Raw genomic sequence first — 21,485 nt, 5'->3', positions numbered from 1 at the left:
AAGAGGAAGAAACAAAAGCAGGTAGATTTTGGTTTCATGTTCAATCTTGATAAAAAAAAGTTATCATTGCCTTTTTCTTTCCTCGTGCATTCTAGACACAGGGACGTGAAAGCAGATATTCAGTTTTAATTTAGGGGGAGCGCTGGAGGCTGCAGCTGAACTGAACCATTGAGACGGCCCAAGGCTGACTTTAACAGAGTATGCAAAATGAAATGAAACACCTGAGACCTGAAAGGCCTGCCTCGCTGACAGACACAATAGAGAAAAAGGCATCAGGGAGACGAGGATGTCAACCGCAGTCAGCACTTTAAGAGACTGCGGTGCTCCAATATTCTTCAGAAGGCCCTGTGATAAAGGGGTCTGAAGAGGAGACGGTCGTTTGTTATCATGCCTGGACTCAGCTGGTGAAATGTCATGCTGGTATGGAAGCGTTGACCTAAACTCTGCCGAATTCTCCTCATGTTATTTTTAGACGTTATAAGTGCAGCAAGCCTACATCTAGAGATCAAGGGTTTGGCCATAGGGCTTGAAGGCTGAGTTTAGATTAACAACTTTAGGTGGACTTCAGTGAGAAACATCAGAAGCACTTTTGACGAGTTCAAAACTGCAACACCAGCTATTAAAGAAATTAGTGGTTTGACCGTACAGATTTCTGACTAGGGCTGTGCAAAAAATCAAATGCGATTTTCATGCGCATATTGTCAGTAATGGCACTCCTGTGATTGGCAGTATATCTCCAGCACGTGCGTTCAGATCAGGATTGCCAGGTTTTCGAAAAACAAAACCTGCCCAATTACTTCTCAAAACTAGCCCAATCGCGTTTCCAGGAGGTTTGCCGATAAAAATTGCTTCCCAGGGTTAAAATAAATTTTTTTTGGCAAGGTTGCCAAGTCCACAGTTGTTTTTCATGTCCGCGGGTTGAAGCGACCCCAATACCAATAACGTGATATTTAACCCCTAAAATGTGAATTTTACCAAGGCAACCCAGCCAAAAAAATATGTATTTTAACCCTGGGAAGCAATTTTTATCGGCGAAGCTCCTGGAAACGCAATTGGGCTAGTTTTGAGAATCAAGTGGGCAGGATTTGTTTTGAAAACCTGGCAACCCTGATCTGAACGCACGTGCTGGAGATGTAATTCTAATCACAGGAGCGCCTTTACTGACGAAATGCGCATGAAATAACAAACGATTTTTTGCACAGCCTTATTTCTGACGGCTCGTTTTGTGGGTCAAAGGCAGGAATAGGTCAAGTAAATAAAAAGTTACAACGGACACTGTCAACGTAAAACAGCTGCCATTGGGTTGCAACCTTTTCAAAAGGTACACCATTGCACCTATTATGTTTTAAAATGTACACATTAAGACTAATATCCAACTTTACGCTACCAAAATGGACCCTTTAGCTACAAATATGTACCTTTTGTAAATGTGACAGCTTTTGTAACATTATTTTTGAGAGTGTACCAAATCCTTAAATGTTTCCTCTTGGTATTCATGTTAGTTTCATATGATTTAGAAACACATTAATCCTTTTAATTTCATAACTCAAAGATGTCATGTGGTGGAGCCATTAAACAAAATGTGTTTTTTTTTCTTCTTTTAAAAATGTAATATATGTGAATGTACACATCTTAATCATTACCCCCAAAAAGTTTAATCATGAGGGTCCACAGGGGTTCTCTCTATGATACAATTTCCTGTTTTGAGAATTTTAGTTTGCTGATTGCTCCTCATTATTTTGATTTATTTTACTTTTGGTTATTTATAATAGTTTAATGTTGTAATTAAACGAAGTAGCAACAGATAATTTCTTCCATATCATGACATAGATTTCTATGTAACAGATCATCCAAAAAAGGGCTTTTGATGAGACTTTCTGCATTCATTTTGGCTTTCATTATTTTGATTTAATTTAATTCAGAAAAGAGGAATACATCTGAACAAATAAGCTGGATAAATAAGCATTGTGTCATTGACCCTTGTATCACTATAAAGCCTGGACGGATTGAAACCGAATGTGTGAGTGAACAAAAACTCACCTTTGCAACAAACTGTCTGTCCTTCTGGTCCAGATTGGCTGTGGGAGCTACATAGTCCTTCCAGATTCTCACTTTACGCTCTTTCGCTGATCTGCAGGGTTTGGGAGAGAGAGATAAGACATTTGACCAAAATGAAGCACAGCAAAAAAGGACAGCCACATATTCACTTAATTGGATTAAAGACACAACCTTGTGTGCTCCTATCATTTTTCATTATGATTGTGTCTAATGCTTCAGTAATCCAGCAGGTGGGCATCATGTTCTTGAATGTTCTTGTGTGATAAGTTGCCACATTTGCTTAAACTATTGTGCCGAAACATGAAATAAGAGCAACCTGCGAAAATTCTTAAGCATTTATCAAGCTGCTCAGTCTGATCCAACAGCCCAAATGTCAGGCTTATTTGAAATGAACAGTGAACTAGGGCTGACAACTGTCCGACTGACAAGCACTGACCGTTCTGCCGCTCTGAGTTTCTCAGCACCCTGCGTGTAAACAGCCATGGACCAGTCCACACAACGAGCAAAGCCCTCCTTCAACAGCAACTCTGTGATGTTCCCATTCTGTAATGACCACACAAACAAACACAAGGATATCATGTTAGTGAAGAAATTCATAAGAAACTGAGAAAAGAGAAAGAGAAGGGGAGGAAACCTGACAATGTGAAGCTTTGCTGGCTTTCTCAACAGAAAGAGACACTAAGGTGAATGTGGATACTACTGTTCATGAGCAAAACATCCTCACACATTGTGTGACACGGATTATGTCTGACACTCTGATTCCCAAGAACTATGACGCTAGGAGGCTTTACACAAGCGCTTTCGCAGTGAATGAATTTTTGGCATTGAAGGGCCTTTACAACAAACATGTGTATAATATATTAAAGTCTGGTCCTGTAGATCCTCCCACATTGCCACACCATGTATTAATGATTACAGCCATGGTTTTTAATGAATTATAAACACTGAGGATGCCAAAAGTGCCAGTGTTTCAGTCTTTCAGCTTTTTGAAAGTTTATTTGAATGCTTCGTATTGGCTTGCTGTTTACTTTAAATAAAACCTTTGATCTTTAAACAATTTTTACTTTGTCCTAAAGTTTCTTCCTAACCATTTACTTGTCTCGAAAAACTGTTTGAGGTAACAATGTTCACTTAAAAATGGGCATTATTGCTGTTGTGGTAACAAACATGGTATGCTTCCCTTTTCCTTAGGTATTTAGTCTATGTCATTGTGGCATGCATGTTAAAAACGCTATATGCTTGATGAAAACTTGATTAGCAATGATAGTGATGATTTATTTCTATCTGGTATTGTTCGAAAAATATTAAGCAATAGACAAACTTCAAGCTATCTTACTCAATGTGACTGACTGTACTTACTTTACAGGTTTTTTCCAACGGAGAAAGTCCATCTCATGCGAGATTTTGGATCGAGACTATATTGCTCTAGCCTAAATCTGAACTAGGAGGAACTCACAGGGTTTACACTCTTGTTCAACTGCAGTTATTAGAGATGAAACAGAAAGCTGATCGGGGATGATCTGGCTTCATACCGGGTGCAAGATGGTCCCCAGAATGACCTGGTTGGGACAGGACTCCAAAATGATCTGCACGTCTCTCTGAAGAAGTCTGGACTCTGTGAAGAACTTGGCCTCTGCTGAAAAAGGCTCGGGGGTCTCGCTGCCATCTGCCTCCCGTTTAAACGTAGGGCACTGGAGATGCAGAATTTCCATAAACATTACAGGAAATATACATTTTCTGAAATCTACTGGGAAATACTAAGAAACAAACCCCAGAAAACAAATCACAATAATCCTTTACAAAGAATGTAAACCCTTTCCTGATAATTCACTGAGTGAAAACTCCAACACACTTAATTTAGCACAGTTATGGAGTTCATTTTTTCATGATTAGTCAGATTACGCAGTAAGATGGTCTACTGAATTCATGGAACAGGTCTGGTCTAAGAAAACCTAGAGGGAATCTCTCAAGGCTACCCCTCAAGAGATACATAGAAATGAACTAATGAGAAACTGAGAAATATCGGTCTCAAGGGTTCTGCTGAAAGAAATGGGGTTTCTTTTAATCATAGCATTACACAGAGAAGGACTGAAACTCACCTTGACTCCAGACAGCATGACTGTCACCAGATAGTAGTCGGGCAGAAGCAGCGCCCGTACTATGCAGCCATCACGCACATGTTCAATAATGGCTGTGTGGGTATATGAGAAACAGCATCTGTTTCACACAATTAAAATTACAGTACCATTCAAAAAGATGTCAGTAACACTTTAAAAAGAGAGTATATTTTGCTCAGCAGAGCAAAATTTATTTTATCTAAAGTACAGTAAAAACAGTAATAAAATATAAAGTAACATTTCTATTTTTAATACATTTTCAAATGTATTTTTCTATGATGGAAAAGCTGGATTTTCAGCATCAGCGATCGGTGTCATATGATCGTTCCAGAAATCATCCCAATATGCTGATTTGGTGCTCAAAAAAGCATTTTATTTTCAATTTTAGAGAACTCTCTGAAGTCCAAAAGAACTCCATTTATTCAAATTAGAAATCTTTTCACACCATAAAAGGTCTTTCCTCTCACTTTTGATCAGTTTAATGCATCCAAATCTCACCGACCCCAAACTTTTGAATGGTAGTGTACAAAATTAAACACCATAGTTTAGGGTTTAAAAAAAAATTACAACAATACCAGTGAAGGAATGATGTATACAGCACTATGAACTCTCTCTGCAATTATTGTAATATTTTAAACTAAGACAATTCAGCATGTTAGTTTGATTCTAACTTTGTTTTTTCCGATTCAAATTGTCAGCCCACTTCACAGAAAGTTGACGTGGTGTCACAGCATGTGGGTAGCTGCCAGTATGTAAACAGGCCTCTCCAGCTCTGCATGGTACTCACTTTTGAACAAAACAACAAATTGGCATGTTTCAAAAAAATCACTCGGCATTACTGCACAGCAAGAGACGTGAAATAATTTGCTAAGAAGGTGAATCACAGCCCACGCTGGTAAGGGTCATGTGGCCAAGTGTGTTTAAATTTAATATTACGAGCAATGCCACAACTTTGACTTCTGATTAGCATCTAATAAGCTTGTTAGCGAAGAGGGGAAAACTGGGCACTTTTCTATAGCATTTAATGACTCAGTTGTACGTTTGCAGTGAGCTGGCTAGCCCTCTGATAGAGGTTAACTCTCATCAGGGTTAGTATTCATTTTAAATAGAAGAAATGAGCTGTGTGCAGAGCTGTGAAGAGAGGGAGAAAAAAAGTGCTTCTGGAAGAAAAGTGAGACATTGCACTAGTGTTTTATTGTGCATTATTTCAGCTTTTGTCTGAAGAAAATGCATGCAGTAATTTTAAAGTGTTCTGGGTAAAAAGAAAACAAGTCTTTATGGTATTGTGGTCCCTAAATATGGCACCAGTACTTCCGGTGTGACTTAATATATTCTTGATATTTTCAAATATTACATCATTTAAGTTTAATATCTCCAATTATCAAATTCACAAAATCTTTTTAGTTGTAATGAAACTAATGATTGTGCTTTTTTGTAGATTATTTGTTTAGAACAAAAATAAAACCTATACAGCACAATTTTATACATAAATGAAATTTTAACCACTGATGACAGACAGTCAGATAAACAGACAGACAGAGATTCAGAGAGACTCTAATTTAGTCAATGTACTGCTTTCCTTTCCATGTATCTGCATACATGAATATGACATTTGGACTTGATCTTGAACACTAGTGATGTTCGCACCAGCATTGGTACTGGGCCTCAAGAGTACAACATGTGATCTACAAACGTGCGTCACACATCTTACCGTTGACTGGTTTCTGGTGGAGGGAGTCCACAAAGTTGCGGGGGTTCTCGATGGTATACTTCAAATCTCGAATGGTGTGTGCACCTCCACCCTCCGACCACAAACCCTTTTTAGCAGCCTTGGCTTGGTCCTCCAAATCACACAGTCTGGCCTGCTCAGGACTGAAACATCCAGAGAGTCCAGTAAATATCAAGTTACAAACCACAGAGTTTACCACAAGAGTTCTGAGAGCTAAACTAAGACGACAAGATCTTTTCTAGACTGCTTTTCTTTCCTCTCTGGACTTCAATGCACTGAGCAGCAGATGTTGAGGTCTCTCATGTACGGCAGCCTCTTTTTCTGAGGCCTTGATGAGCTCTTCAAATGAGTTTGTTCATTATCAAGAGCCAACACATGCTTCAATTAATTCCTCTGTTGTTCTAAAAGCCATCATTATCTTTAAGGGGAATTAAAAAGTCGGACTCTATCAGTTTAAGTAGCACTGGGCTTAATAATGAACAGACTTAAAGAGGCGAGACAGCCAGACAGAATGAACCAGAGAGAGATGAATCAGAATCTACAATGAAAACTTTTTTTTTATTAAGTGGGGGAAAATTTGGGTGGTGAAAGTCTATTAATTAAAGACCAAGTTTGACCGGCAAGTCTGTCAATTATGTATCAGCCCTTCCTTTAATGTCTTGGCTTGGACAACAAATTAATTATAGGATTTAATTATGAATTACGGGAGTTTTGATGGTTCGATGGCAGAGATTGAATATTAACATGCATACAATGATAATTTAATTTCCCCACTGAAACTAGATGAAAACACAAGACTCAAAGTTCTTTTTAGATCAGATCTACACTGAACGAGCACGCATTCTGAATTCCTATTTGGAGTATCTCCATATTGAGATTATTTAAATGCATTTGTCCTTTGCTGAAAAACTACAAACATGAAATGTGAACACTGGACACTCAATGCCATCATTCTGCAATATGCACACATTGGAAAGAACTTGGATCTTTAGCTAAAAACAAACCTTTTCACAAATCCGGACCTTTGACATCACTTAAAGTCTGGTCAGCAATGCATTCTGGACACAAACTGACAGGAACAGTGTTGTTTTAATATTGTTTACATAGTAAATAATCAGTTATCTTTGTTTTTGTTTTCTTTGATTTCACGCTAAGTTTGAAATTAATAACATATACATGTGTCAATCTCAGTGGGGGGCTGTACAGAAACCATCATAAACAGTGGAAAACGCATGGGAGTTTCTAGTGTACTAGCTTCCTACTTGAAGAAATTCGAATTCCTTTCAAATTATATTTCGTTTTCAGCTGGACTGATAAAAACCTACAGACATCAATTGCCACAAATTGCATTACAGTTGTGAAATCTCATTGTACCCTTGTGTAAATTTCCAGTTTTACAAGCAATATTCATCAGATGGTCAGTAAACCAACTGTGGGTGGCTCATGGGAGACTAGGACACTGCCATGTCTAATGGACACAAACACAAAGCTCACAATATTCAAACCAGCCATCTGGGTTCATTGTCATTGTCATTGTTTAAAAACTCACTCATTTAGTAACAACCAAGGCTGGTAAAGCAAATGTCAAAGAAAAGTCACCTTCAGGCTATGACATGACAAGCCCAAAGCTCCAAATCACTAAGCATTCATACATTTTTACTGTAGGAAATAAGGGGCTGCCAAATCTCATCAGCCATCTTAAGTTGTCTTTGTCTAGTAAAGTTTTGTTTTCCTTCAACTTTTCAAAAGAGGGAACCAGAGCGTGTCAGGGAGAGAGGAGTGGGCATCCTTCCTTGCTCGGCTGTGCCTAAATGAGGGCTGGTGGGCAAAGTGCGGCCCAGGTTTAAACACGACCCCTTTGGAGATTATAATAGTCGATCCAGTGGGCTGTGATGGGCCACAGCAGGCCTGGCTAATGAGAAGGCTGTTCAGGGGCTGTGGAGAAAACAGTGGGTCTAACATCACCATCTCCTGTGGTGAAAATGAGCCTAAAGCAAACCTATTCCACTGGCAATTGTTCAGGGCCATTTAACAGAGCGGCCCGCATTCGCATCATTAAGTCTCAAAAGCTTAGGACAATATTACATCGCTTCTAGCCAGAGGGAAAGGGCGGATAGACCGGATGTGTAATGAGCAGATATGTCCAGAAGAGAGAGTGAGAGATCAAAATATAGAAATATGTAAAGCAATAATGTCAGCTAAAGCCCTAGACTAGAGTGTCTAAGCTTCATTAAAGGCAAACACTGCCCCCTGCAGGACAAATCTTGTGTTTTTAAAATAACACCAATTTGTGACAACACAAATGATCTCAGCCAATGGGAATACATAGCCAGCATTGTGGCTTTTACAATAGGTGCAAGAACCATACTGACACGAGTCGTTTGATGCATGAGGAATGGAAACACACAGAGTTCTTACTTGTTTCCTCTGATGCCTTCTCTACGAACTGTGGCAAGACCTTCGGTCACCAGGGACTCAGCGATATTTTCTCCTGAGGTGTCTTTGGAGAGATCATAAGGGGTTACTATAACAATGCTAAAATAAACACACACATTTCAGATCAGCACTGTTGCAGTGAGATTCTTGTTTTGTGAATATAAACAACGCTCACCTTTTCCCAGGTAGACCATGCCATATTCCCTGCCCTGAGGGGTTTTATTCTCCACGGTGAAGCAGACTTCTTTGCCGATTACCTTCTTACGTAAAAACTCTCGTGCCTGGAAAGCCCAAGGCTGCAAAAAAAAAAAAAAAAGAAAATAAATCACACACACACACAGCTATTTACAGCCATTCAGCATCGGAGGATGTGATTTAGCAACTAAAAAGAGTCTCTATTCACTCAGGTGAGATTGGAAATGTTCAAACAAAAACATTCTGGAGTTAATGAGGTGTAGAATTCAAGGTGTAAAAATATAATGGCTTTACTTAAGGAAAAAGGTCACAAGACGCGGAGCAAAACTGTGATTTTAGAGACAGCATGAAGCGGAACGCATAGACTTATATGGCTTATGGTCCAAAAACCTCTTTATTCATTTTTTTTATGCATTTGGCAGATGGGAGTTTCTCTATTATTCAAAGAGACTAACAATGCATTCAAGGTATGCGTTTTACCAGTTCATGCATTACTGTAAATATACAACTCACATTACTGAATCCACCGTAGATCAAACAGCACAATTCAACGTTACTGATAATAGGAAATAATACTGAATTAAGCGTTAAACTTATTCTTAATGTTTATAGTCATTATATAGTGGGTTCCCAAAATATGCACTACAACACTGTTATTAAGTGAGCTTGTCTAAATTTTTTTACGCAAACTTAAGGATGTCAATTAATATGTTTGGCAGAAATACAAATATAAACACATACACTGGGCTGAGTTGGAATATATCTTCAAGGATACGTTCACATACATTTTTTTTCCAAAGTTTGGGGTCTGTAAGACTCCTTAAAAATGTTTTTAGTCTCTTATGCTCACGAAAGCTGCCCTTATTTGATGAAAAACAGAGTAAAAAGTAATACTGCAACCCTCCATGCACACAATGCCAATAAAATCACTATTGGCTTGTAATTTTTATTGGCCAGACTAGATCAGGTCTGATGAGTTGCTGTGATTATGAATATTAAATCGCAAGGACTGTGTTCGCTCACTTGCACAAATCAAATGTGGATGGTAATATGTGTTTGCGCATTAGTTCCACCGAATACCAAAGGAACAGGCAGTGGCTTTTGCTTGAAGGCTGAAAAACTCTGAATGAACTCAATCATTTGACAGGAAAATACAGCAAAGAATACCATTTACGTGTAAATTCTGCATGGTTTGTAAGTCTCTCTCACTCGCTCACTCTCTCTTTGCCTGTCGGATAGAAACACAGAGCGCTCTCACCCAAACAACGGTGAGTAGGGCGCTACACACTAGAGTTACGGTGCATCAAACACACTGCACATCCATTGCTATCAATGAGAACGGTGTGCCGTTAAGACAAAAGAGTCAAACTCTCACACACTCAGTGTGTTCCAGCATAAGTAAGTCAAAATATATCAGTGCTAAACTTATTTTTAGCCTCTAACTGTTGCATTTGCGACTGCTTTACTCCCACTTAAGTAAAAGTTCTTTATATTGCCCTAAATAATACAAAAAAAAAATATTGCCCTAAAGAATAATAAATTTATGTTGCTTCCCATGTTCAAGGACTTTTTATATTGTTTCTGTTTTAATGCTTTATGAACACATTGCACAAATAAGACCGTGACCACTTTACATCAGTTTCCCAGGAAGGTGTGATTTTTATTTATTTTTTTATTTTATTTTTTTTGCTGTCGATCACAGTGGACAGAAATGTTGCTTTATTTGCAACTATAATAAATATAATTTTATAATTTTTCTGCAATATTCAGATTTTTCACACATACAAAAAAAACTAAATAAGTTAGCATGATCAACAGAAAATTCACTGCGTAAAAAAAAGACTATGAATCAACATGTTTAGAAAAGAAAAGTAAATCAAGGGGCCAGAGCAGCCCTGAGGAGGGCTGATGTTTACCTCATCTGGTGTGTCCTTGGTATCTGGTTGACCTTGAACTGCGCGACGTGCGAGAGCTCCTGCTCGGATGTTACTCAAGTTGATCTGCCGTTCTGGAGGGGGTCCTCCTCGCGGCTGACCCCTAACAATGACCGCACAACCAGACAAGACCTGCAAAGAAAAGAGTTCTTATATAAGGTTTCATAAATAGTTTATCATTCCAGTCATGTCAATAATGATGAGAGCTGTAACTGCACTGGCATCGGCGATGCATGACACAAACAATCAGTCCGCAACTGAATGCCTGAGGTATCTGATCGAGGCCACAATTCCTTTAGGACCTGCTTGTTTGTGTTTGGCCAACAGTTGAACATCTATTACACCCACTTACCAAAGATACCATCACTGAAACAATCACAACTCTGTTAATCACAGCATGACACCTCAGCTTCCTAAACAAAAACAACTTCAAATACTCAGGGGAGAGCTTGCCGATTATGTGTGTATTCACATTAGCATTTGAATCAGTGATTGTTCTCTGAGATGTTTGAGGTGTTTACAGCAATAATGCTTACAAGCCTCATCCTGTGTGCTTTTTGCCTTAAGAATCAGTTTTTGCAGATCTAAAAGTGGCTTATCCAATTAGATGTCATATTCGGTGTCCATTGTTTTAGTCTTAAGTCTAATTTTTGAACAAAGGTCCGCTCTGTCCTGCTTGGAAATATCTGCTGCATCAGATGAAGTTATTGTCCTGCTCGCATTTGATTCAAACACAAAGCCATATAACACAAACCCTAATTATCATCTGTGTTTTGATTGCGTAACCGAGTGTTCATCTGGGGTTTATTTAAATGTATTAAATATCTAATAAAGCAAGAAAGTGGGGGTCAAACAGTGAAGGGTTCAGTTCATTATTACCTTTAGAAAGGCGCTGAGAGCAGAGGGCCTGCTTAATCACTGACTGTATGGAAGAATACACCGGTCTCCGTCATCACAGTCTGGGGCGGAAATTGTTCATGAATTTCCCAAATCCAACACGCTTTAATTTAACAAGGAGTTGAGCAAGACTGGAAAGCACTTTGTTCGTTTTAAAAAGGATAATTTCATGTTTAGGCAAAGTCAAAGCTATACAAAGACAGGTCATGACATATCATTTACAATAACTTACCATGCCAACCACTTTAATCAAGTTTAAATGTATTAAGGCGCTATATTATCCCATGGAACTGATTATATTAACGTAACGTATTCAACTGAATCAATAAACTATAATTATTATGAATTGTATCTATAAAATCAACATAAGAATTCAAAATCCTAAGGTAACTCTGTTAAATCATTTTATTGTTTTGGCTAATAATAAGTTAGCATGGTTTTAACGTAGTAACAGGGTTAGTATTTTTGGAGGACCAGTCCAGGATACATTAATTGAGCGTGTCATCCTCACAAGGAAAGGCTATAACATTAACACATGAAGATGTAAAAAATGTAAATCTAATAATAAAGCCTGTCCAGGTTTGTTTTCATGTAACGTTAGAGGTTAACTTACTTCCAGGCTCTCTCGCGTTACTGGGTTTCTCCATGGACAGTTCTCGCTTGATAAGTAAGTGAATAGAGGTGTTTTTGAACAAATGTTTAAGTTATTAATTCGCTCTTATCCACGGCGAGGGCCCATATTCTCGCATTTAAATCCCAACATAGGAACTGAAAGCTATGAATGTGTAAAAATGACTTTTGAGCACAAGCAATACATGTTAAGCTTAGCAGGATGGGGCGTGGGGCAGATCTGATTTGTTGTCATTTGGAAAAACACTTTGCAAGGCTTAAATCGAATCAAGTGAGCAAGTGAATGATTCAATAAACGCTCTAGTAACGCACAAAAACACTCACGCGCCGCGACCTGACAGCATCCCAGAATGAATCTTCTGGTGAACCGATTCAAAAGTTTCGAGTCATTAGATAGAATTGACATCCCGCAACACTTAACCGCAAATTAAACCCGCAAGTATGGGATTCGCGCTGGCTTTCTAGTTTAAATCAGTGCTGAACAATCTCTAGAAGCGTTTTAAAAGCTCAGCTTTGACAGAAGAGGGTGCTTAACAAACTATCAGAGTTTGTTATGAAAAATGTGCCTCTTTACAAATATTGATTTGCAGCTGCAAAATATTTAGATTTAGCGACTGGTTTATAATAATGTTAGGCAGCATTTACAACAGCAAATGAAAGATGTCAAAAGTTTAGGGAAACGTTGACTACAAAGGTTGCATAACTGGCCATCTGGATCACAGCTGAAGAGCGCTCAACTTCTCTCAATCTCTGCTGCTCATGAAAACAACGGAGACAAGCCAGAAGTCAAAAGAACTAAACGAGGAGCAATAAGATGCATAATGCATGCCTGGAAAATAAAAAAATAAAGAACTTTTGAAGTCTTTGCAATCACTTCTTCCCCCATGAGAACTAGTGAGTTAACCAGCACCCCCAAACCCACACATTTGTGTCCCGTGTGCTCTCCTACCATCTTCACTATTCCCCTCTGCAGCTGTGGAGCTGAGGCTGGGCTGGACTGAACCTGTGCCGCTGCTGCAGATGCCATGTCCGCTGGGCTAGAGGAGTATTCCGTTAGGGAGGGAAGAGAGAGAGGTACACGAGCCGGGAGAGTCCTACGAGACGCCTCTGCTGTGAGCCGAGGAGGAGAAGAGAGACCGGAAGCACAGCGTGAGGAGGTACACGTCGGAATGTTGCACTTCCTCGGTCACCGCGTCACACTCGTGAAGCTGAATGGGGCGATTTGGTTTTTGATTTGATTTGATTTATTTAATTATATCGAGAAAGCCTTACAGTAAACATAAAAACAAAAAGGCATCAGATGCAATCGAGGATAAAAACACAATAAAGTCCAGGACTTATTTCCATTGTGGTCCTCAACGTCTGGTTGTGACGTCAGAGTGCGAGAGTGATGACATCCGTTTAGAGGGGAGGTGCGACACGTCAGCCCAGATTTGAAAAAAGTGTGCACTTATTCACAACACTCCCACTTAAAATGTTTAATAATTTTAATGAATTTAAATTATTATTATTTTTTCTGACTTGGCTATTACTTCATTCATACATATTTTCTTTATACTGCCTGGTGCAGACTTTGAATAAGCATTATGCACACTAAAGATAGAGGATTAGGTCCAAACCAGCAGAAGTTAAATAAAATTAAATTGAAAAATAAATAAATAAGTTTAATTTTATTAAATTATTCCCCCCCCCCCCCCCTTTATTTATTTTTGCTGTATTGCTTTTCATTTTATAATTTAATTGTCTGTCTATCTATCTATCTATCTATCTATCTATCTATCTATCTATCTATCTATCTATCTATCTATCTATCTATCTATCTATCTATCTGAGAGCGCACGTAAAGAACCGTCATGAGACAGGGTACACAGAGATAGTACCCACTTGAGTTTGTAAATTGAAATTATTAAATTAAAAAAGATCACGACAGACACTATTTTCAATCCATAAAGAATGTCAAAAATGCATGAATATAATGTGTAATTTAATGTGTGTCATTTAATTTACGGGTCTCCCGATAATGTATTATTATTATTATTATTATTATTATTATTATTATTATTATTATTATTATTATTATTATCATCATCATCATCATCATTATTATTATTATTGAGTCGTTGAGACATTTAAGTGTTGCATTCAATCATTGTAATTTTCATATTGAAATTCTATTTTTCTTTTCTTTTTTCTAAATTCAAGCAATAATGTACAAGCTGCATGATTATAAATTATGTAATAACTTGTTGGATGCGTCGGTGATACCGAGACTGAAAGCACTTTACCATTTACGTTCTTTAATTAGCTGCTAGTTCGGTGGGTTTCATAATTGTATACGCATCATGACTAACATTCATGGCTCGATATTGAAGAAAAGAACCTACACCGGCCTAATAGAACATTTGTAGAGGCAGACAATAATTTGCGGAGGTGCTTACTGACCACTAGATGACGCCATTTGAAAAATTATTACGTGTATCTTTGATTTAGTAAAGTATTACGCGTACCGATCTATATGCTTACAATAAAGCGCATGCGTAAAACTTGGTTGACATCGCCCTTTTTTCTTATGATAATCCAGAATTTAGGCCATGTAAAAAAAATTTAAAAAAAGTAGCCAGATGCACTGGGGAAATCCTTCTGACGGAAAAATGGTGCCCTGAAATAATGATCTTAGTTTATTTTACAATATGGCCTGACAGAAGGCATTCTTTTAATCTAAAATTAATAAAAGAGATTTCATATTATATGAATGAACTGGAAGTCATATTGGACATTTATTTACTCACGCCCGCAACCGTACAATTATAATTCACCCTTTTGATTGTATATTTACTTGATTGATAAAGGAACAGGCCGCATCTCTTTATGTTATTAGAGAACTACTGAAACATTGTCCATTAAAGTACTCGGATCAATTAAGGCGCACACAATAACTAAACACATCATTCTCTTCACATAAGCCTGCAAAATAAAATAATAATAATAAAAATAATAATAAACAAGCATGATTTTCTTACTTTATATCATATTGGAACATTGGCATACAAAGGGAGGCTGTGTAAGAAGTTAAATGATTATTTCTGGACTGTTCCCAGCTGTCGCATAAATTACTCTTACAATGCTGGATACATGGGTTACCAAGAGCTTTGGATATGGTATGGCGCAAGTTTTTGAACAATTATGTAATTCACTTACAGATTTGGGGAGGAAATCTTTATCAGCAATCTTGCACAGGCACAAAAGTGCACTTTCTTATTTGTAAAAGAAAAAAAAACATGAGCTTTGGTGCGAACTGTGAGAACTAAAAAAGGAGATTTCCATGATTTAAAGTCGGTGTCAACAATAAGTTTTCGTGTTCTTTCTAATTTAAAGCTGCAAACCAGTATCTGAATGGCTGTTTGAATAGTGCATAACACGTGTGCGCGTTTGGAGAGCTCCAAGTGCACATTTACGCGGGAGCAACATCAGATTTTAGTGTCAGAATTCACAGCACAGCATGGAAAAAAATAAAAATTTGGATTGCTTTCTTGATATCTGATGGTACAAGATCAGTGTATATATCACGATCGTTTTGATTTAAAGATTCAAATTGTAAACATTCCCAAAGTGCCAAACAAACTTGCGCAGAGAGAGGATTTTATCATTTTTATCTAATTTTTAAAACATTAACTCGTTACTTTAACTAATGTATTTTAATAAAATTAACAAAAAAATAACGCAAAGCTCTTTAAAGTAATAAATAAATATGTTATTTGTCTTTTGATCCCGTTGGCAAGGAGATGTTGGCGTTCAAACCGGTCGTCGAGTTTATATGCGGACCGTCCAGTCCTACAGATATTATTATGCTGTAAGAGGTGGTTAATATGTAATTTGCACCATATGGCATTTTAAAAACCAACCTTATTTTCACAATCTTCGATCTGTGTGGATTTACCTAATGATGCCCAATTAGTCATTGAGCAGGCCCAAAGATGAGGCTTGTGTGGATACTCTCTCGCTAATATTTGCTCTCCAAATATTTCCTTTGAAACGTTTACAACACATTTTATCTGCTGGCCAGACAAGGGACATCTGGGAGGGTTTTCAACTCTCGATTTTTATAAATAAAACCACAATTGGTTCACATTTGCTCCTCTGACTCTATTTGTTCATGCTTGAAAGAAAATGTAATAAAAGGGGCTCCATGATGGATTTATGATTTATCAAAAGCACTTTACCATATGGCAGTCGTCTTTGGAGCAGGTTTTCAAATGTTTGCTTTAAAAGAACTAAATCTGATTAACATGTAGCCTACGTTTGTCGCGTGGAAGGGTGAAAGATGCGCCTGTCACGTGACCTCCGGGAGAGCCTCAAGCTCCAGTCGTTTGAGAATCACAGAAGTAAAATCGAGATTGTATGCTCATGAATGAGTTTAACATTTTAGAATTATCCTTTGGAAGCTGACTGCTTTCATATGTGGGCGAGCACTCCATTCACTTTCATTCAGAACATCATGGGACCTGTTCAGCGCTGAGTGGTGCTGAAATGGGACACTCCACACTTACTGCTCGCTCTCTGTTCGCTCAGCAATAGCGATTATTTAAACCCATCAAGTATTTATGATGCAAGTGTGGTTTAGCTAGCTGAAAAAATAAAAATCGGCTACACTAGGCTAAATGTTTTTTTTTTTGCCTCTTTTAGCCTATATGCGCATGCATGGGACCTGTGGAAGTCTAGGAAACCACTGCACCCGTCCAGTTGGTGCACACAGTGTGTGAATGAGATAGTGACATTTTAGAGGGCTACTGTTTTAATTTAATGGAACTTCTGAGAAAATTTTTAACGTGTGCTGAATTAAATGTAAAGCTAGGACCTATTTTGGGGATCGTAATCTGTTTTGAACCCCAGTGTCACTCCCACAGCCTACCTAAAACACTTTTCATACTAATAACTACATGCAACATGAAATTGAGAACGCACGAACATCACGTTGTTTTGGTTACTTTGGTTCCTTCTCTTGTTGCGAAATCCAGTCCAAATTGAAATGACTGATGGTTTTCACCCGTGCAAATTCGATCACACAGTGCGACACAAAAGCGTTATGACTAACTTGGAGTCTGACTCTAAACATCAAAAAAAAAAAAAAAAAAAAAAAAAAAAAACGTGTACCAAACCTTGTGATCACTGGTGGTGAGCAGTCACCATCGAGAGTCTGTATTTACTTTCTTCCTGTGTGGACAGTACGTCATCTTGATAAGGGCACTGTGTTAAATACAAGAAGTCACGCGAGGGGGCATTGAGTGGGAGCCAGACGCAGGGACGCATCTCCTTCAAGAAGAATAAGACCATCTCCGCTGTAAGAGGGCTTTTAACTTACTCGTTTTGAAGAGTGTTTTTTCTCGCATTCGATTTCAGGATAATTTAATACATTAAATGTTTACTAAAATGTAATTTTGATGATTTGTTTTGCATGGCCCCCAGCCAGGTGCACGTTGGGATGTGCGGCGCAAATTCTGATCTGGGAAACGAAGGTTGGCAATTGATAATTACAGTGCTTCCAAAGATTTTCAACCCCTAATTGCTAAAGTTAGACTTTTACTGATTAAGAAATCGAGTTGAAACTCTGAAAACTATTTATATATGACATGCATCATATTTATATAGCCTACATTTGTATAGCCGCGTTTTTACTCCAAAGACGCACACAACTAGGCTATACTGACAATGGTATAATAATCGGCTCTGAAGCGTTCACTTATGCAGAACCAGTCTTACTGCTGAACTTATATAAGGCTTTAGCAAAAGTTTTATGTTAGTTCAGTACGAAAACTGTTCTTTTCAACACTATCAGAAACAAAAATGTACAGAAAATCACATCGTGTGGTACCTATAAAAAATACATACATTTTGCAGATAGGCCTTGTACCTAAAGTGTAGCCTATACATGAGTGACTTTTGAAATGCATATCGCCTCAGTTTTGTACCTTGTTTCAGTGATTGAAGTTGTTCATCTGATTCTGGATTACATTCCACTTGATCATAAATGCGCAAAGCTCCCAATGATGTAACTTGTGTTATGTATGTGTCAGGAGAAGGGAGTGTGAATCAGCAGGGCGGTGTGTTTCTAAACGGCCGTCCTCTTCCCGTCTATAAACGGAGACTGATGATTGAGCTCGCGAACGAGGGCGTGAGACCGTGCGAGATCTCCAGGATACTGAAGGTATTGAGTACAGTTCTCACCTCACCACGTGTTCATTTGAATATCAACATGTTGGGATGAACAGCGTGCTCTGTGCAGGTGTCCAACGGCTGCGTCAGTAAGATTTTGGGCAGGTTTCAGCGCACAGGGTTCATTGGTCCTAAATCAACGGGAGGCAGCAGACCCAGACTCCTGACCCCTGACGTCATCTCCATCATAGCCCAGCACAAGCGGGAGAACCCCTCTCTGTTCGCCTGGGAGATCCGACAAAAACTGGCTACAGATCGAGTCTGCAGAGGAGATAAAGTCCCCAGTGTAGGTTAAAACTTCATTGATTTTGGTGGATTTTTCTTTATTTGGTCAACATTTAACATTAATATATTTATATTTTTAACAGTTTCTGTATTGACACCATAAAATTTTAGCAATAGTTCACCCCAACACCAAAATAATTTTCATCATTTAAACCATTTATCCTTTTGTCAACCCAAACCTGTATGACTTTCTTCAACCGGAGGGAGAGTAAATGATTACAGAATTTCCATTTTGGGTTGAACTATTCATTAAAAGGATGAAAAATAATATTTGTGGGAAACGTACTAATATTTCAAAATGTAGAAGTAGTTTGTTTCCTCATCCAAACAGATTTGGAGAAATTGAGCAATTGCTCACCAATGGATCATCAGCAATGAATGGGTGCCATCAGAATGAGAGTCCAAGAAAAACCTATGGTTAAAATATATTAATATCGAATTTGGTTATTACAAACACACAGCTTTTCAATTCACAAGACATAAATTGATGGCTGAAGACTTTAAGATTTTTATATAATAAAGTATTCTGATTCTGATGGCACCCATTCGCTGCTGAGGATTTGCTGTTGAGCAAGTGATGTAATGCTTAATTTCTGTTCTGATAAAGAAAAGAAAAAAAATTAAGCAAATTTAATTTTGGAGTAAACTGTTCCTTTAAATGCACAAGTCTATAGCCTCCAAAAAATATTGAGCATTTTTTATCTTATTGATCAGCAAAAACGTTTGTATGACTCATGAATGAATGATGTCATCAGGTGTCTTCCATAAACCGGATTCTTAAGAAGATTCATCTAGATGTGGACATGGTGGGCAGTTCATATCCGAATGTAAAACACAGTTACACAGGTAACCCTTTTCTCACTGACTAGTAATAGAAGAATAATGATAAAGGTGACTAAGTGTAAATGTCCTACCTGTGTTTATCCTACTTAAAGGTCTTGAATCAAATATAACCTCCCCTCTTTCACTTCCTGTCACCCTAGAGGAACAAGTGGATGAGCAGAGGAGCTTACACACAACAGCTCAGACGAATCAGCAACAACTGAACGCGAACCTGCGACGCACCTCTCATCGCAGCAGAACGGCTTTCACCACAGATCAGAGCCAGAGGTTAGAGGAAGGTGATCACTTTAATCACTTCAGTCTCCGTTCACAGTCATCCGTGTCCTGTTATACTGAGCTACTTTAGAACATCTCCCCTTCTGATTCCTTGCTATTCAGAGTTCATCCACGGGCTTTATCCAGACCTGCTGACCAGGGAAAAGCTGTCTGAGGAGACAAACCTTCCGCAGAACACCATAAAGGCAATGCAGCTTTAAAATTTAAGCTAACACATGCTTTCGTTCCTTAAAAGTAAACATCTGTCATATGAAAAAGAGGCTGAGATGTTTAACCTGATTTTGATCTTCCATCTAAAGGTTTGGTTCTCCAATCGCAGAGCGAGGATGAGGAGGGAACAAAAGGGAGAACAAAGTGACTGTGGATCACTGGGTATGTGCTGATGTCTTGTTTTCATTGCAGAATTACATAACCTGCATTATAAACAGTGTCTCTTTCTCAGGTGTTACTAGGCCGGGGTTTCTGGGAAGCAGGAATGCTTTGATTTCATTGCCAGAAACATCTGGCAGCTCATTGGACGGTTACTTGGCTCATCAGTCACAATCCACTTTTCCACTGGCCCATCAAAGAGACAAGAACACTTTCCCATTTGCTCATTTGAACTCAGATGCAGCGTCAACATGTCCATTGGATCACACAGAGAGTCTGATGCCGCCATACCACCATGTTAATGAGGAATCAGTTTACCGAATTGTTCCCTTTATCACAGATGAAAGGATCTTAATGGCTAATCATTCACAGTGGGCTTCTTATCAAACTCTGATTGGATAGAATGTTTCAATGGTGTGAATTCCAAAATAGAACATTTATGAACATCAATGTTGTGGGCAGTAGAGGGCAGCAAAGGAAAGAAATAGCCGTGCTTGTTGTGGAAATCTTTTTTTTTTTTTTTTTTGTGGAAAATATTATATTTGTTTCTTGCTAATTGATCAAGACTGTTTAAAAACATGTATTTGATATTTTGGTTGTATGGTCTAAGTAAAATAAATGGTTTAAAATGAATGGACCAGAAACTTAAAGGATTGTCTGATTCAATTCAAATGGAAAATTATTTGTCAAATCAGTGGAAATATCTAATAAACAGCTAAAAAACAGGAAGAAGAAGGAAAATTAAACAACAATTAAATTATTGTAAAAAAAATAAAAAAAAAATAATGGATTTATTTATGAATATTAATTTAAGACTTTTTAAGACCAAGTACTTAGGGGTGTTTTGCAGTGTACACAATATTTAATGCAATGACTTTATTCAATACTTTAGGCTCAGATTGAATAATTTCCAAGGCCTTAATTTGTTGAAGGGCAAACTAAGAGTTTTTAAAGACCTGTTTAAGACCTGCAGAAATCCTATTTATGATGTAATTTTATAATGTTTTACACTGTAATTTTGCAGTGTAGAAACATGCCAGGGCACCTTTATTCTACACATACTGTACAGTAGCAGCAAAAGCTATTTAGCTTGACAAATCAGGAAATAGGTGTTTTTTTTTTCAGAAAAGTACACAACAAAAATAAAAGTCCTAGTAGACAGCTTGCACTGCAGTACATGCACCAAGAGCCCTGCTATTCAGTTTTCCTCAGCAGTCTCGGTCTTTGAGGCCATTGGCACTAGTATCTGCTCTTACTTACACAATGTCTTATATTCTAAATACTTATATACTATAGTATGCACTCTTCTTAGACCACCTCTGTCAGTTCATCTGGTGAAAAATCTCTTCTGTGAGCATTGGCCTAAACTCACATACTTCTACACGGTTGAATGAACAAGATCAACACTTGGACACAAACCAGAATGCTTCAAGCACTAGCAGAGAGCCTGGACAACACTGACAAACATGCAGAGGTCAAACTCAAAGGCTCATTTCTAATATGAAT

The 21,485-nt window shown here is 38.1% G+C and overlaps 2 protein-coding genes across 2 annotated transcripts in view; one reads left to right on the top strand and one right to left on the bottom strand.

Annotated features, from left to right (window-relative positions):
* snd1 (staphylococcal nuclease and tudor domain containing 1) overlaps positions 1-13,328 on the bottom strand; it is a 167,220-nt gene extending 153,892 nt beyond the window's left edge. The window contains exons 1-9 of the mRNA XM_052577497.1: positions 12,946-13,328; positions 10,452-10,601; positions 8,516-8,636; positions 8,323-8,404; positions 5,887-6,047; positions 4,158-4,249; positions 3,591-3,749; positions 2,495-2,601; positions 2,041-2,131 (exon numbers count right to left, since the gene is read on the bottom strand). Coding sequence (XP_052433457.1) covers positions 2,041-2,131; positions 2,495-2,601; positions 3,591-3,749; positions 4,158-4,249; positions 5,887-6,047; positions 8,323-8,404; positions 8,516-8,636; positions 10,452-10,601; positions 12,946-13,023 — 1,041 coding nt within the window. The 5' untranslated portion in view covers positions 13,024-13,328. The remainder of the gene's footprint in view (positions 1-2,040; positions 2,132-2,494; positions 2,602-3,590; positions 3,750-4,157; positions 4,250-5,886; positions 6,048-8,322; positions 8,405-8,515; positions 8,637-10,451; positions 10,602-12,945) is intronic.
* Positions 13,329-18,021: 4,693 nt separating this feature from the next.
* Positions 18,022-20,611, top strand: pax4 (paired box 4). The gene is made up of 7 exons (XM_052577570.1): positions 18,022-18,198; positions 18,277-18,492; positions 19,247-19,337; positions 19,475-19,612; positions 19,713-19,795; positions 19,910-19,982; positions 20,053-20,611. The coding sequence occupies exons 1-7, from the start codon at positions 18,022-18,024 to the stop codon at positions 20,379-20,381; spliced, it is 1,107 nt and encodes a 368-aa protein (XP_052433530.1). The 3' UTR covers positions 20,382-20,611.
* The last annotated feature ends 874 nt before the right edge of the window (positions 20,612-21,485 follow it).

This window comes from Carassius gibelio, chromosome A4 (assembly GCF_023724105.1).
Source record: "Carassius gibelio isolate Cgi1373 ecotype wild population from Czech Republic chromosome A4, carGib1.2-hapl.c, whole genome shotgun sequence".
In the NCBI taxonomy this organism is placed as follows: domain Eukaryota; kingdom Metazoa; phylum Chordata; class Actinopteri; order Cypriniformes; family Cyprinidae; genus Carassius; species Carassius gibelio.
Note: the sequence above shows the minus strand (reverse complement) of the source record. Positions and strands in the feature narration are given on the sequence as shown.